This window comes from Canis aureus, chromosome 23 (assembly GCF_053574225.1).
Source record: "Canis aureus isolate CA01 chromosome 23, VMU_Caureus_v.1.0, whole genome shotgun sequence".
In the NCBI taxonomy this organism is placed as follows: domain Eukaryota; kingdom Metazoa; phylum Chordata; class Mammalia; order Carnivora; family Canidae; genus Canis; species Canis aureus.
This window is the reverse complement of record NC_135633.1, coordinates 3490517-3507857: the sequence shown is the minus strand read 5'-3', so window position 1 is coordinate 3507857 and position 17341 is coordinate 3490517. Positions and strand designations below refer to the sequence as shown.

Sequence of the window (17341 nt, the reverse complement as noted above, 5' to 3'; positions counted from 1 at the left end):
GCATGATGATCCTTCCACATGTTCTGCAAGGCTTTTCTCATAAGGATGACCTAGTTGCACTGGAAGAGCTTTCACAACCGCAGGGTTCGGTTTGTTTTGGAATTCATTCCCTTTGTGGTGTGGGAACAGGAGCAATGCTTGTGCATGGGTGTGTGTGGGGGTGTGTGTCCTTTGGAGCTCTGTTTACCGAACAGTAATGGAAGGTAGGCATTGCTCTGGAATGCAGCCTCACCTGGTTCATGTGACTTTGTTCCAGTGTACAAAATTATTTTAGAAGGATAAAGAAATGGATGGCCCAGAACCCAATGGTTCTTGACAAGTCGGCTTTTCCAAACCTGCAGGAGTCAGACTGCTATACCGGCCCCTTCAGCCGGGCCCGGATTCACCAGTAAGTTCATGTTCCTTTTTCTCCCACTGCTGGACGTGGTACTTTTCATTATCTAGGAGTTATTCATAGAATAAAGATACGTTGGAGCAGTTCCATCGTTTGCCAAATAAGTCAGAGAATGTATCATTTCATTAATTTTTTTGCACTTTGTTTATGAACAGTACTCAGTGAGCATTATTAATTCCTTATCAGATGATTTAGCAAGTCAAAAAAATGAATAATGAATTGTAAACTCACGGGCTAATAGCCTAGAGTCCCAATTCTTTCAAAATAATTACAATGGTGCTAAATTACTCAGTTAAAGTAACAATAATGATAATAATAACAGGATTACTATTAAATAACATGGATGAATGATGGATTGTCCTAATTAATAAATGATTATACGTAATTACATTTAATTAATATGTATTTATTATTTTAATCCACTTAAGTCTAATTGTATTAAACTAAGGTAAATGAGACATTTTTTAGAGACTTGTTGCATAGCTAACTATCCAATTATATACCAACATATTTCTCTCTATTCCTTTATTCATTCAACTAGCATTTCTTGAGTTTCTACATAAACTGTCAGAAGTTGAGTGAGTCCATGACACTTCCATTTTTTTGAGGATCCCAGCAAATTACAAAGTAAATGCTGAAACAGACCCTCTCTTTGCTGTCAAGATCACCCTCTTGCTCTTTATTCATTGGCTCTCATATGCAGTTCCTCTTTGCGCCTCTTCCTACATGGCGGCAGGACAGGGCATGAAGGGGAAGGGAGCTCTTGCTCACTGCTGAAGTTCCCAGGGCAAGACGAGTTAGCTTGGAAGGTGTGGTATGGGCAAATGACATCAATTTTTAGTGTGTCCTATTTGGAACTACTTTGCTTGAGGTAGTACAAAATTTATGGGAGGCAACCGACAATCTAATGCTCTCCCTGTTTTATCCCAAACAAGAAATATGAGGACATCTAGGCCTCCTTATAAACTGAAAGATTTGTCAATGAATATTTGATAATACCTGTATTATTTATAAATGTATTTTGTCTCAGCCAATTGATTTTTTTTTTAAGACGATGGTTTGTCTTTTGACTTACTCTACTTCTCACACATTCGTTTTAATGGAGAAAATAGATGGATGACTACCTAGAAACTTCTGACTTTTGCTGGACTCTGTGCTCTGCTTTGAATATTAAAACGAATCCCCTTATCTTAACAGCTTCATAATAAACAATAAGGACACGTTCTTCAGCAATGCTACTCGAAGCAGGATAGTCTATCACATGCTACAGCACACCAAATATGAAAATGGAATATCAAAAGTGGGTAAGAACACTAATTAAAAATAGAAGGTAGAATTTGCTGTTACTAATAATATCCAGAAATATTTATTTTAACATCTGAAGCTTTGCCTTTGTGCATTAACTATGAAGGTATAATGCATTGAACACAAACTCTAAACATTCTATTTTTCAACCTTTCAATAAAGCAAAACTAAATACAACAAAAGCAACAACAAAGGCTTTTTCAAGGGCGTTTAGCCCTATGTATCAAATGTGAGAAGTGCTAACACTTTGGAATAGAAATTTTATTTCTTGAAATTTATCTCCAAGAAATAATCAGATTTTTGAATAACACTAAATGTAGAAGTTTGTACATAGGGGCTTTGTTTATAAACAAAGATTAGAATGAAATCTAATTTCATCCATCACTAGGAACTAGCAAATATGTTAGGCTGCTTCTCCATAAATGCATCCATTTAAAATTATGTTATTAATTCACTCTTAACTCAGATTTACCAAACGTCTGTTATATGCTGCATATCACAAAAAGTGTATGACACAGACCCCTTACTTGTGGAGATTAAAAATTAGTGATTAGTTCTCCATTTATTGACTTTGAAAGACACCACAATGCATAATCAAGTGAAAAAAGAACAGAAAAAAAAACAGATTAAAAACTGTAAGTCCAATGTAATCCCATTTCCTAAACGTACATTCATAAAAAGAAAAAAATCTAGAATATATATGAAACTTTTTAGAAATTACCTCCAGAATGTGAAATAACACCCAATTTTAACTTTCTAAATTTCTGTGTTGTTTAAATGTATTGTGGTATGCTACTACATGTATACTGCAAAAGAAAATTGAGACAATTTCATCTAAAAAAAATTAAATAAAATTGCAAAGTTTACATACTGCAGAGCAGGAAAAGACTGGTAACAAACTGTTTTTTTAATTATTAGGGTGAAAAACACAAGATAGTGAAGAGATCAGATGTTAGTTATGTCCTAAAGTTCTTACAAATAAAATAGCCACTGAGAACTTGTACCAATCTCTACTGAATTGAATTAAAATATAGTGCCACAGAAGTCAAATGAACTGTGTTTCAAGCCAGCCATTATTTTTTAAAGAGGAAAGTTCAGACTTTGGTTCTTCTTTGATGAACAATTCATTTATTACTGAGAAGTCAAAATTGTTAATTTGGATACTAAACCCTTACCAAAAAATTTGACACTTAATTTTCCAATAAATAATAAAAATAGAGAAATCCAGAATATAAATTAAAAATGTGTCCAAGTGATACTGTTATGTGCTTACATAGTATTTAAAAATAAAAATATGACATTTCAAATGATTATACAGATATTATGCCTTTTGTGGAACATACAGTAAACACAGAAGAGTATAAAAATAAAATTAAAAACCGCAAAACTCAGTTGTCACTCTCACAAATTAATACTGAATATATATATATATAGTAAGCCTATATATAGTAAGCCTGCATGATTCTAATAATAATATGTGTATATATATGTTGAATATGATGTAAAGCACATTATTAAAATCATTTAATTTTTACAATTTTCTGTCCTTTTTAAGAAGTATTTATGAGTATTTTCTCAAGCCCTTTGGTATGTCTGTAAACATTTTAAGTAGCTGTACAAAATTCTATTATAGACATTCATCAAATTGCAGTTATTTACCAAGTACCTAATATAATTGATGGCACCATAGTAATTAAATGATTCCCCAATTTGGGGCATACAATTATTTCTCAGTCTTCACTAATATAAATAATGCTGTAACAAAAATTATTCTCTAAAAGCTTCCCAATATCTAATCTTATCAGGACATTATGAGAATGTCCATTTCACTACACTCTGAGCTGGAGGAGATTTTAAGACGTGTCACATATTGCTATTTATGTCTCCTTGGCTCCGTTTTAATTAAAGACTCCTTAAAACTAGTATCTTTTTGAGACATTTTTATGGGCATAGAATTCCTCTGCTTTTTTTTTTTTTTTTTTTTGACCAAATGTCACGGTTTCAAGGTAGAAAAAATATTTTTGCTCCAGGTTCATGTGAACCCAAATATTAAAATGCCTCATATTCCAAGATATGGCAAAGTGCCGTATGTTGGCACCTTGCAAACCTCCCTGCAAATCTCCATTGATTAGTGTTGTAAGGACACAAACAGACTCTTTATTATCAATCTCGCTCATCACCCACCGCCCTCAGGGGTGGTGTGGCTATGGATGGCATCTGGGTTATTTTAAGGTTTTAGATGAATCTGTTGTCCCAGGTATATATATGTTGCTACAGAGGGAAGTCTTCATTTGAACTGACCCAGGAACTGTTTTTTGTTTCTCTTCCCAGGTATCTGTAAACTTATAAACAATGGCTCATATATCGCAGCTTTTCCCCCACATGAGGTAATTTTGAAATAGTTTCCATTAAAAAAAAAAGTTTCTCATGCTCATCACTGATCTTTTTAAATTTCTTTTAAGTCTGGCTATCCTCTCTTAGGATGACTCCATCAGTGGGTGGCCTTGGGCCTTTCTGAGACCCCATTATGATCTCTGGCTGCATGCACACTGGCTCCAGTGCTCCAGAACCCTTGTGCAATTTTTCCCTTATGGGGAGTCCCAGCCCTGGAGGGAACTCAGGGACATGGCTCAGCCACTATGACCACTGCCACCCTCTGCTCCAACACCAGAGTTCCATGCTTGACTCAGCTTCAGGCCCACACCACTCCCAAACAGGATAGAGACTGGTTTGTGCCTATGACTTTGGGATACCTGAAAGTCTTAAGACCAACCCACAACCAAAACCTACACCCCATTATTTACTTGATTCCCTGCCAGGCTATTACCTGGCTACCCATTTTAGGTAAAAATACCTGCTCCAAGCTGTGATGAGCTCTGCCTACAGAGTCATGAATGACATTTGAATCAGTTTTGAACATCCTCTCTCAACACACACACACACACACTCACACACACAGTATTCTTTTTAAGGCAATTTTGTATTTTAAAATAAGAATGGGGTTTAAGGCGGTCTGAGGTCTGCAATCTCAGAACCTATCGCTTCTATTTATAAAGGCTGAGGACTCACAGGTTTCCTATACCTGGGGAATTCACAGTCTAGTAAAACTCATAAAGGATAAAATGCATTGAGCACTTCCTATTTGACACTGAGCTAAGGGTTTTATATGGATTATCTCATTTAATCCTTAGAACAATCCTTTGAGGTAGACAATAAGAATAGCTCTGTTTTATAGCTACATCCTTGAGGGCACAGAAAAGTGAGGTATCAAAGGCACAGATTTGAGCCCAGGAAGCCAGACCCCAATGCATCAATTCATTGTGGTCCTTACTTACAGTAGGAATAGGAATAATAGTAAGGGGTGGAAAGTGTGAAGAATATCTTATCTAAAGTAAGGTGTAAGGATTCTAGGATTTAAAAACCTGACTAGCACTTGTGACTTAGACCTCTGATACTTTTTGATTGAGCATTTACTTTCTTCTTGAGCTTCTATAAATAAAATAAATATTTTCTGGGACTGAGTCATTTCTTAAAGTAGAATAATACTCTTAATTTCTGAATTAAGGATTACAACTATTTCTATCAGTGATAGCGAAGACATAGTGTTTATTAAAAAACCTTAGGTTACAAAAGGTAGAATCTAAATTCTAGTTTAAGTGAAGGGGATCTCACTGGTTTATTTATTTATTTTTAAATATTTTATTTATTAAAAAATATTTATTTATTCACAAGAGACAGAGACAGAAAGAGAGGCAGAGACACAGGCAGAGGGAGAAGCAGGCTCCATGCAGGGAGCCCGATGTAGGACTCGATCCCGGGACTCCAGGATCACGCCCTGGGCCGAAGGCAGACGCTAAACCGCTGAGCCACCCGGGCATCCCAATCTCACTGATTTAAAAAAAAAGGACTTTAAGAAAAGACTTTTAAGGAATTATCAGAACATTTTCAATGAAAAAGTGTTATATAAAAACATTTACCACATCATTCCAATGATGAGCCTAAGTTTACAATTTCTGAAGCTTTCAGTAAGCTGTTAAATTGTTCTCTAAGGAAAAAAAAATAGTAAAAGCAATGCTTATGTAGTTCAAATTTGCTAAGGGAATATATATCAATTTATCTTATGTTGTATGTTTCAGGGAGCCTACAAGAGTAGCCAGCCCATCAAAACACATGGACCTCAAAACAACAGACATCTGTTATATGAGCGCTGGGCACGCTGGGGAATGTGGTATAAGCATCAGCCCCTGGATTTAATCAGGTAAGGTGGGTGGGTCGATAATGGAAGGTAGATCATTCTGTGCTGTTGTCATTTTCCTAGATTTAGAATTATTTCACCTGCCCACCAGATCATCTGTATCAGTCAGGATGCAGTCAGGGGAAAAAGAAGCCACTGTAGGTCTTTTCAATAAAAGACACTTAATTTAGTTTTAGACACTTTTTGGTTATAAAGGGAATGGAAAAGCTGAGAAACCAGACAGGAATGGAGAGGCAAGCAGAGATTAACAACAGCAGAAGATTGCTAACCGGGCAGCACGGGTGGCTCAGCGGTTTAGCGCCACCTTCAGCCCAGGGCCTGATTCTGGAGACACGGGATCGAGTCCTGCATCGGGCTCCCTGCATGGGGCCTGCTTCTCGCTCTGCCTGTGTCTCTGCCTCTGTGTGTGTGTGTGCCTCTCATGAATAAATAAATACAATCTTAAAAAAAAAAAAAAAAAGAAGAAGAAGATTGCTAACCACCCTGGGGTTAGAAGGAAAATGAGATGAAGCATATTTCAGAGCCTACTAGCGGGGCCATTGGGCGGGAGCTATGCTGTCCATGACGGAGACTGTCTGCAGAGAAGTGAATGTGTTGGAGAAGGCATGACCCCTTCTCCCTGAGGATGGCCAACAGAGCAGGAAGGATCTTGGCTCTCTCCCTTCCTTCCACCTGTGAGTCTGCCAATACCTCCTGACCCAACTTACCCAAGAGCAATGGAACATGGAACCTGTGTAATCTACTTACTTCCCTGTGAAAGAAAAAAAAAAAAATAGGGAAAGGCAGAAAATGGATCTGAGAGGCAAAGAAGAACATGACCAACATGGCATCGATGCATGCATTTTTCTTTCAACCAATAATTTAGAAGTATCTATTCTATTCCAGGAAGCATATTTCTACTGAGTAACTGCTCTCAAGTTGAATTAGTCTCCAGATACTGTTACATTCATGATTTATTTCATTTTGATGGAGAATAATTTGTTTTTTTTAAATATCAGGAAATATATATTAAAAAGGTTTTAATTGAGTTTCTAGCTAGCAACAAATGTTCTTAGAATGAATGAAAAAAGAGCACTCATAAATTTATATATGTTGATATTTGGAGCTGTTTATGAAATATAAATATCAAGAATAACCTCATAACTGTATCAGCTGTTGTCCCAGCAGGAAACTGATAGAGTAAAAGGGGTATCTGAAGAAAATGCAATAAAAGAACTAGATACAGAAGTGTACATAGTATCAAGGGAGCATGTGCAAGACGATGGTGACGCTTCCAGACAGGAGCAAAAGTTGGCTGCTCTTGTCAAACCTCAGCCTGGAGGAACGAGGGGAGAGAGCCGTTGGTGGAACCTGTGAAAAACAGAAGTGGGGGTGCCTGGCGTGGGGAAAGCAGCTACGGCCAGACCATGCTCGCTCCAAGAAGGGAAAAGTCAGGATAACCGAGACGCTGATACCTCTTTAGTCCCGCTCTGCCATCTCCTGCTGGTGCCTTCATTTGGCCAGAGAGCCCTCAGGAAACCAGAGGAAGGGAGGAGCACACGTAATACAGTCCATGAAAGTGAGCCTCCTGGGGCGCGTAGCAGGCAGGAAAAAGGTGGAACATGATCCTGATGCACAAATCCTAATAATCAGCACCAAACCGCTTTTGTTTCTGACATTAAGTCCTTGGGCCTAACCGAAATCTAGATGCTTTGATTCTAATTCCGTCAACCACAACAAATTATCAGATTCTTATATATGCAGGTGAAAGAATTGTTGGTTTTCAGTTTTATTTTTAGGTTTTTTTTTTTTTTTTTTTTTTGAGAGAGAGAGAGACTGAGCAGTGGGGAGGGGCAGAGGGAGGAGAGTGAGAATCTCAAGCAGCCTCTACGTCCCCAGCATGGAGCCCACAGTGGGGCTTGACCTCACAACCCTGAAATCATGACCTGAGCTGAAATCAAGAGTTAGGTACTTAACTAGCTGAGCCATCCAGGCACCCCATTAATTTGAGGGATTTTTTTTTTTTTTTTTAAGAGAGAGAAAGAAGAGAGAACTATGATATGTGAACACAGTGAGATGTGCTAGTTCACAGAACCGTATTTATTGTTAGGAACTGAAATGAAGTTGGTATTTTCAGGCAAGCATTTCAGTGTCGATAATTCTCATATCTATTGGACACGTTGCTTATTGCTGCCTCAGGTAATTTCAGCAAGCAACCTTTATTTTTAATCAGTAGGGTTATTTGGCTACCAATTGTTTGGCTATTGACATAGTGGGGAAATTTTACTTATGAGAACCATGTATTTTGTAATCAAGTGGCTAAGAAGACAGGGAGGGGATCAAGGGCTTAGCCAAGGTGGAGGCCTGAGAAGAGTAAACATAGATGGCCCTTCAACGAGTTCCTACTCTAGGAACCTGCTTGTTACTGAAATATAAAACAGATAAAAAGAGAACAGCTCGAGGTGCAATGAGGTAAAGAGTGACGTCAGCAGCAGTCCTATTTCTCCTCGCCTCAGCATGTTTTTTGAGACTCCTCTGGAGATCCTAGAAAATTGTGAAAACCGATGCTCCAGGTCAAGGGGGTTTTCATCAGCTTCTGTGCTTCTCCCTTCCCTTCTGAGCCAGATCTGAAGTCTCTTGTAACTTGGGTGATTAAACTACTGTCAAGTAATACTGTGGTTCCTCTTAACCTTCAACAATGTGTAATTTAAAATCTCAGTTTAGTGCTGCCTGTTTAAAGGGGGTTGTCTGCACAGTCCTCTGTAGTCATTGTTATGAAGACATTCCATTATGTTAATAACACATGCTAAACAGAGGAACACTTGTTTAAAGAAACAATTGGCTTTATTGCAATACCTGTGAATACGATAAGCTTTTGTCTCAACTAGGACAGTATTATCATCATATGGGCAGTGACTGGTCTACCGCTCTGTGTCTCCTAGGAGAAATCAATGAAAAAAAATAAATAAATAACTTAGATAACTGGAGGATGACTCTGTTTATACCTGGTAGAGAGTGTGCACAACTTTCATTGACTCGATATGGAGAGTGACTTAGTGAAAGAATGATTTTTTTTTTTTTTTAAGAATGATTTTCAGAAAGAGAAAAAAAAAAAAATACCAAGAGAATTTTCTTCCTGGTAAGAATCACTGCACGGTGCAGTATTCCTAAGTGAGCTGTAAAACATCAATTTTTAAAACAGTCCCTGGGACAAAACTGTGTTAAGTAACCATTTTTCCAACATGGGGACCAAACAGTCCTAGAGAATTCAAGAAATTATTATTCCTTACCAGAATTTTATAAACTGTGTGGCAGTTGATGCTGTCAGTAGACGTGATGAAGAAGTAGCAACTGAATAGTCATTAGAATTCTTACTCATCCTCCATTTCCGCATAAACTACTCTTATCAGCTCAAAGGTAATAAAATGCATTCATTTCCTTAGCTTGTCTACGGCCATACCACCCTGAACGCGCCCGATCTCATCATTTCCTTAGCTTCATTCGTTACTCCCTGTGATGAGTGTTAGTGAAGAAGACACAGGTCCCCTTCCAGGCACTTGCAGTCTTTTGGGGAGAGAGAGGAATAGAAGAGTGGCAGATTAATTGTCATAAATTGTTACAAGTTCGGGACCCTGAAATGTGGGCGAGGGCAGTAGGGGAGCAAGATCGATGCATCTAGGCCAGGGTTGCAGTGGAAGTCAGAGAAGGCTTCCTGTAGAAGTGATATAAGGGAAGGATGCAAACAAGCCAGGTAAGAAAAGGGGATGAATGGAAATCCCTGGGTGGCTCAGCAGTTTAGCGCCTGCCTTCAGCCCAGGGCGTGACCCTGGGGTCCTGGGATCGAGTCCCTCATCGGGCTCCCTGCATGGAGACTGCTTCTCCCTCTGCCTGTGTCTCTGCCTCTCTCTGTGTCTTTCATGAATAAATAAATAAAATCTTAAAAAAAAAAAAAAGAAAAGGGGGTGAAACACAATATTCCAAAATAAGGGAACAGCATTAGCCAAAGAAAGAATCCGGTCTCCAGGAAGCGCAGAGTTAACTTTGTCGAGGAAGGTGTGCAAAGACTGTGTCCAGCATAAGGGAGCCTGGTGGGGGGATGGAGGGGGGGCAGACGGAGACTGAAATCTAATCTACTCTCAGCGTTCACCTGCAGGGAAGACTTTTTTCTAATTTCCACAAAAGCAACATGTTTCAGCACCGCTCTGTGTGTGGAAGACCAAGAGAAATTTACTAGGGGGTTGGATGGAGAAAGGAAAGAACTGGCCTATAAAGAGTTTCATGAGCCTTGTTAAGTTTGACATGGAAAGATCACATTTTATAAAATCGCCCCTGTAATGGCGATGTTTAAAGATAAACAGCATCACCGTTATTGGGTTCATTACCAAGTGGGAATATTAAGATACCCCAGATGGAACTGCCCGGGTACGGAGTCTGAAATCGTGGTTGGGTGCGACGTCAACGGTTGTAGCGCTGCTGGTGTTGCCTTAAGCTAAAGCTTCGCCTTCTCGTGCAGGCTGTACTTTGGTGAGAAGATCGGGCTCTACTTTGCCTGGCTGGGATGGTACACGGGAATGCTGATTCCTGCGGCACTTGTCGGCTTGTGTGTCTTTTTCTATGGAATATTCACGATGAATGGAAGTCAAGTAAGGTGAGCTGTTAACAGACTTATCAAAACATGTTGGCCTTTATGCTGACTGACAAAAGCTTTATGATAATGCTGACTTATTAAAAAATAACAGGTCAAGGTTCTATAGTTTATTGGCTGGGAATTTTGAGGAGAAGAGACAACGAGCACTGTTATAAAGGGTCATTTCCACCTTTGTACGTGCAAATTCTGTTGGCTCAGTTCTAAGACTGTCCGTCTGCAGAGTTTCTCTTTCCGATATATCCCACATAATAATTCAACGATGCGTGGTAGTTTTATATAATTTACATTGCCATAGTATTTGGTAGTCTAGATTGCCCTCTCCCTATTGTGGTTCAAATAATTATAATAGCTACAGTCCTTTAAACGACTTACAACCTACAGAGAGCTTCCTGATAACCGTTTGTTTGTTTTCATTTGATAGGAACTTCACAACCACCCTTGGAGATGAGTAATCATTTTTTGCAGATGAGGGAACCTTACGTGGTTAGAGATGTCTGAACAAAATAATTGTAGCACATAAATCCTGCTCTAAGCAATCTTCTCTCCTGAGAACATAAAAATCACTTTCTGTTTTCTTCTTATTCTCTGTAAGAACAAATATTTATAATTATTTTAGTATCGACTTAAGGTATCAAGACAGTAGTAAAATAAGGTTTGACAAAAATCAGGTGTTTGTCAGAATGATGATTCTACTCTTAAAGTTGAAATGACTCAAGATCTGGGTGGAGGAAAAAATACGTTATTATTCAGCAGAAACAAGACTCAGCCGGGCATTAAAGAATCCTCATGACAAATGTTCTGTTTAATGTGTGCAAGGATATCATCAAGTTTAGGTGTGAATGACATAATTCAAATATCTATATATCCATATATCTATATATGGATGCATATATATATGGATATATATACACACATTATGTAATATGCATATGTGGACATATAATAATTTGCCTAAAAACAAAATATTCCACTGCCCCAGAGTTCAATCCAGTTCCATCACCGACTTCCTTGATTTGCCCCTGTTCTCCATGAAGGCCAAATGATAGTTAGTTTGAAAACAAAGAAATACCTACTGTTCTAAAGACATTTCATCTAGTCATAGGTCTATTTCAGAGTTTTGCAGACTCACTACCGCTCTGGAAGGCAGCTTCTCCTGAACAAACTTGTGCCCAGTGGGAACATCCATCCCTAGCTGGGCATTTCTCTGCATGCTGTTGAGTCAGTAACCTCTGAGACTAAGAAAACAGGTTGTGAATTAAAATTATAGTGTCTTGAAAAGGATTTTTTTTTCCCTGCTTTTATGTTCTCCATTCCTATGAGTTTGGCTTTTTGAAAGATTCACTTTAAAGTAATACCATTCGATATATATTTTTTTTTCTTCCTCTGGCTGATGTCACTTAGTGTAATACCGTTAAGGTCCATCCATGTTGTCAAAAATGGCAGGGTTTCCTTCGTTCTCGTGGCTAAAGATATACGTCTCTATCTATATGTATCCCACATCTCTGTCCGTTCATCCATCAGTGGGCACTTAAGTTGTTTACATATCTTGGCTCTTGGAAGTAATGCTGCAGTGGACTCGGGAATGCAGCTATCTCTTCAAGATCCTGTTTTCATTTCCTCTGGCTCTATACTTAGAGGTGGGGCTGCAGGATCATATGGTCACTCCATTGTTAATATTTTGAGGAACCTCCATGTTCTTCCCCATAGTGGGTGCACGGATTTACATTCCCATCCGCGGGGCTTTGATGAGAGGAGGTGAGCTCTCACCGTGGCTTTGATTTGCATTACCCTGATGATTAATGATGTTGATCACTTTTTCATGTACCTGTTGATTTGTAGATCTTCTTTGAAAAAATATCTATTCAGTTTCTCCTGCCCACTTTTCAAATCATATTGCTTGTTTTTCTACTATTGAATTGTAGGAGTTCTTTGTATATTTTGGATATTAACCCCTTATCAGATAAATGTTTTGTAAATACTTTCTCCCATTCTGTAGGTTGTCTTTTCATTTTGTTGGTGGTTTCCTTTGCTATGTAGAAGCTTTTTTGTTTGATGTAGTCCATCCCATTTGTTTATTTTTGCTTTTGGTGTCAAACACTAAAAATCATTGCGAAGACAAATTTCAAAGAGTTTACCCTTTGTGTTTTCTTCCATGAGTTTTATGGTTTCAGGTTTTAAATTTAAGTCTTTAATCCATTCTGAGTTAATTTTTACATATGAGATAAGATAGGGGTTCAGTTTCATTCTTTTGCATGTGGATCTCCAATTTTCCCAATACCATTTATTGAAGAAACTATCCTTTTTCCATGGTATATTTTGCTCCCTTTGTCAAAAATTGACCACATACACATAAGTTTATTTCTGGGTTCTGGGTTCTGTTCCATTGATCCATGGGTCTATTTTTATGCTGATACAATACTATTTTGATTACTATTGCTTTATAATATTACTTGAAACCAGGAGGTGTCGTGCCTCCCATTTTGTTCTTCCTCAAGATTGCTTTAGCTATTTGGGATTTATTGTGCTCCATACAAATTTTAGGATTGCTTTTTATATTTCTGTGAAAATACCATTAAAATTTTGATAGAGATTGCATTGAGTCTGTAGATATCCTTTGGTAGTATGGACATTTCAACAACATTAATTCTCGTAAGCCATGAGCACAGAATATCTTCCCATTTATTTGTGTCTTTTCCAATGTCTTTCATTGGTGTGTTAGTTTTCACTGTGTAGGTCTTATACCTCCTTAGTTAAATTTAGCCCTAATTATTTTATTCTTTGGGGTGCAATCATCAATGGGACTGTTCTTAATTTCTCTTTTGGGTAGTTTATTGTTAGTGTGTAGAAATGCAACTGATATTTATATATTGCTTTTGTTTTCTACAACTTTATTCTGCGATATTTATTAGTTCTAACAGTGTTTTTGGTAGAGACCTCAAGGTTTTAGAAAACCACTCTTATTTTTTTATTTATTTTATTTTTACTTACTTATTCTCTTAATGTAAATTCAAATAGTTAACATATGGTACATCATTAGTTTCAGATGTTGAGTTTGTAATTCATCAGTTGCATGTAACACCCAGCGCTCATCACATCACGTGCCTTCCTTGATGCCCTTCACCCAGTTACCCCATCCCCCCACCCAGCCTCCTCTTCAGCAACCCTTGGTTTCTTTCCCATAGTTAAGACTCTCTCATATCTTTTCTCCCTTTATGATTTCTTTCAAAGAGGAAGGGAGGGAAAAAGGAATGGAAGAAATCTGGGGAAACTACTCTTTTAAAATGAATTGATAAAGACATAAAATGATTCTTAGAGGAGTAGCTACTGTTCAAGTTGGTCCTATGGAGAACATATTCTCAAAGTTTTACCATGTGGTATAGACTCCCTGATTTACCCCTACAGGGCCCAAAATGAACAAAAGGCAATGAAAGGAATAGATTTGCTATTCCAGTTGATTTATGGAATCAATAATTCCTATGAGTCCATGAATCAATAATTCAACAAAGTCAATTAGGCTCCTTGCATATAAGTACCTTTAGTACAAGGAGTGTTTTAAAAGGCATTAGCAAACTCTTTTCTTCAGTGCTTTATGGTATTATATTACTGCCACTCTGTCACACTATAATTAACATCTTGTCAGACTTTCTATTCTAAACCAAGATAAGCATCACTGAATATCTTGACTTTCAAAATTTCATGGGACTGAAATTTTCTATTCAAGGTGTCAGACGTAGTTAAGTCATGGTTTAGTTGTAGGTGTTATCCTCTCAGGTCAGGGGAGGACACGAGGCTTTTATTTAGTGTCGCTTTGTGTTAGCATTATTTTATTGATCTCTTTTTTTTTTTTTTATTGATCTCTTTTTATATTACAAGGTAACGATATATTAAAAAGCTGAAGGTTGGATTGTGTTTATTATGTTTCCATCAACTATGTTCACATACATTAAGGTCATATTTCTTAATTGCCCTGTAGTTCATTGTAGAATTAGGTAGCAATAAAGTTGTGGATTATTTATTGTATGTATACGTGCATATGTGTATTTACATGTGCTCATTGGTCTTACCCAACCAAATATGGTCACATGTTTGCCTGGCAGGGTACGTATCCTACGAATATGAAAATGAACAAGCAGACGGATAAAATGGTTTTGCAGGTCCAGGGCAAAAGGGCAGAAGCCCCAACTTTCTGGTCTGATCTTTCCCCTTTGCCATTAGAACTCACTGAAAAATTCTATATGGTTCCCAGCATCAGACCAGCTTTACAAACGCTGTTGAGTCATAAGGACCTCTCGAACCCTCTCCTGACAACATCCTTAGCAATGGTGTCTATTTAGCTAGTGCCTGTGATGTTCCAAGCCTGTACAATATCCCTTACGTAATATCCCTGTTAGATATTATCTCCATCTAGAGATGAAGAGATTGATCCTCAGAGAGTAGGAGACTTGGTCAGGGGAATGTATATAGTGAGTGGTCAGCTAAGTTTTAAACTTTTATTGTCTTTTTTTTATTCGTGGTAAGAACACTCAACGTTAGATTTTCCCTCTTCATAAATTTTTAAGTGCACGCTCCAGTATCATTAACTTTAGGCACAATGTCACACAGCTGATGTCTAGAGCTCATTCATCTTGTATAACTGGAACTTTATACCTATTGGATAGCGACTCCCCGTTTCCCACTCTCCAACCCTCTGGCAATCAGGATTCTGTTCTGTTTCTATGAGTTTGACTGTTTTAAATACTTAATATATGTGAAATCACACAGTATTTGTCCGGTGCCCAGCTTATTTTACTTAGCATAACATCCTCCAGGTTCATTCATCTTGTTGTATATGGCAGGGTTTCCTTCTTTTTTGAGGCTGAATAATATTCTATTGTGTATATATATGACATGTTCTTTATTCATTTTTCGATAGGCATCAGGGTTATTTTCATATCTTGGCTATTGTGAATAATGCTGCAAAGACATGGGAGTGCAGATGTCTCTTCTAGATCCTAGTTTCAGTTCTTTTCCATCTAGACCCAGAAACCGGATTGCTGGATTATATGGTAGTTCCATTTTTAAGTTTTGAGGGACCTCCATATTTTTTTGCATAGCGGCTGCACCATTTTACAGTCCCACCAACAATGTGCAGATGTTCCAAGGTCTCCACATTTTTGCTGACACGTGTTATCTTTGTTTTGTTTAGTTTCATAATAGCAATCCTAACAGGTATAGAGTAATATCTTGTGATTAGATCTACTTTTTCCCTGATTATATCTGATTCTAAAATCATGTTTTACTCATGCTTTCATACTGCCCTCCCTTAAACCCACTTTCACATTTTCCCAAGCGTCTTATTCTGTGCTTTGTCACGTTAACAGGATCACAGGAAACACAAGACCCAGGAGCAGGTCCAGATGTCCACCCCCAAAAGTACAAATAGCTCCCTTCTTCCATTATCTTAAGTTACCAGTAATTATTTCCTTCAAATCAGCCCTTGATATGTATATTAACAGTAGATATGAAAGAAAGCCACAATTGAAGGGGCCGTTTCTTAATCAGGCTGTGCAAAAGAAATGAAGAAACACTCACGTTGGACGCTCTCCTTCCCTCTAGTGGTTAACTGAAGTCAAAGAAATTTGTGGTAGTATTGACTTTCTTATTTGGGGCTAAAAAATGTATTTTCAAAAGTTGTTTATGTTTTATGTTACATATCAAATTGAACTTTGAATGACTTAAACAGAAAATAAGTTGAATAATTCTGGAATTAAAAATAGGACTCAGTCTGATGACTTGGGATTCTAAGCGTGGTGCTTTGATAGATCGGTGCTTTAGTTTGACCGTGAGGGAAGTAGGAAAAATGCTGTGGCAAAGACTGACTCTAATGCTTTTCATTATGAGATTTCGATGCAGGACAATTTGTGTCATTCTTGAAACACCATGAATTATGAAATTTTCATCAAAATATCCTTCAAGGGCCATGTTAATTCTTGTTCCTACAAATTAGTGACATTACTAAGAGGAAGTATAATCTCTTTAGGTCTTTTAATATGGCCTTTTAATATGTATGCTTTACCTGCTTTCCTTCTTCATGTAGACATCCTGATGACTATCAAGATGATGCATGTGAGAGTAGGAGAATTATATTATCTATCAGACCTGTCACACCATCATCACCATTAACAACCTAGGTTTACAGGAAAGTTCCTTTTATTTTTTGTTTTTTTATTTGCCAGATTTGGTTTTTTTATTCAAGTACAGTTAACATACAGTGTAATATTAATGTCAGGCATACAGTATAATGACTCAGTATCTGTACATTACTCAGGGCTCATCGTGAGAAGTGTCCTCTTCCACTCGAAAGTTGCTTTTAATATGAAATAAATCTTTCTCTCTCAGATATGTTATACTTGATGGGGAACTGGACCTAGAATCACCAAAACCTAAATTCAGTTCCCTGAAGTACCTCCTGTTAGCTTTATGACCTTGAGCAAGTTACTTAAGTTAAACGTTAGTTGCCTCTCAGTTGTGAGATTATTACCCCTGCAGGAGACTGCGGTACAGACCAGACTTACTGGACATGAACACCTTTGCCCACTTGACAGCACCGGATTACTATATGGTATCATCACTTCCTATTTATTTCGACTTTGGAGTCATATTTGAAATACAGATACATTGTTTTTTGCTTCATTTGAATATATATGTTTGAAAACAGTAAATTGTGCTGTAAACTCTGCTGATTAAACTTTTATTATTTATTAAACAGCTCCATTTCCAG

The 17341-nt window shown here is 37.7% G+C and overlaps 1 protein-coding gene across 6 annotated transcripts in view; it reads left to right on the top strand.

Moving 5' to 3' along the window:
* ANO3 (anoctamin 3) overlaps positions 1 to 17341 on the top strand; it is a 373740-nt gene that overhangs the window by 284119 nt on the left and 72280 nt on the right. For 5 of the 6 annotated variants that reach the window (XM_077866168.1, XM_077866167.1, XM_077866166.1 and 2 more), the window contains 5 exons: positions 257 to 388; positions 1592 to 1698; positions 4031 to 4086; positions 5836 to 5957; positions 10447 to 10581. In XM_077866168.1, the coding sequence (XP_077722294.1) occupies positions 257 to 388; positions 1592 to 1698; positions 4031 to 4086; positions 5836 to 5957; positions 10447 to 10581 (552 nt within the window). The remainder of the gene's footprint in view (positions 1 to 256; positions 389 to 1591; positions 1699 to 4030; positions 4087 to 5835; positions 5958 to 10446; positions 10582 to 17341) is intronic. The other variant, XM_077866169.1, reaches the window with a different exon arrangement.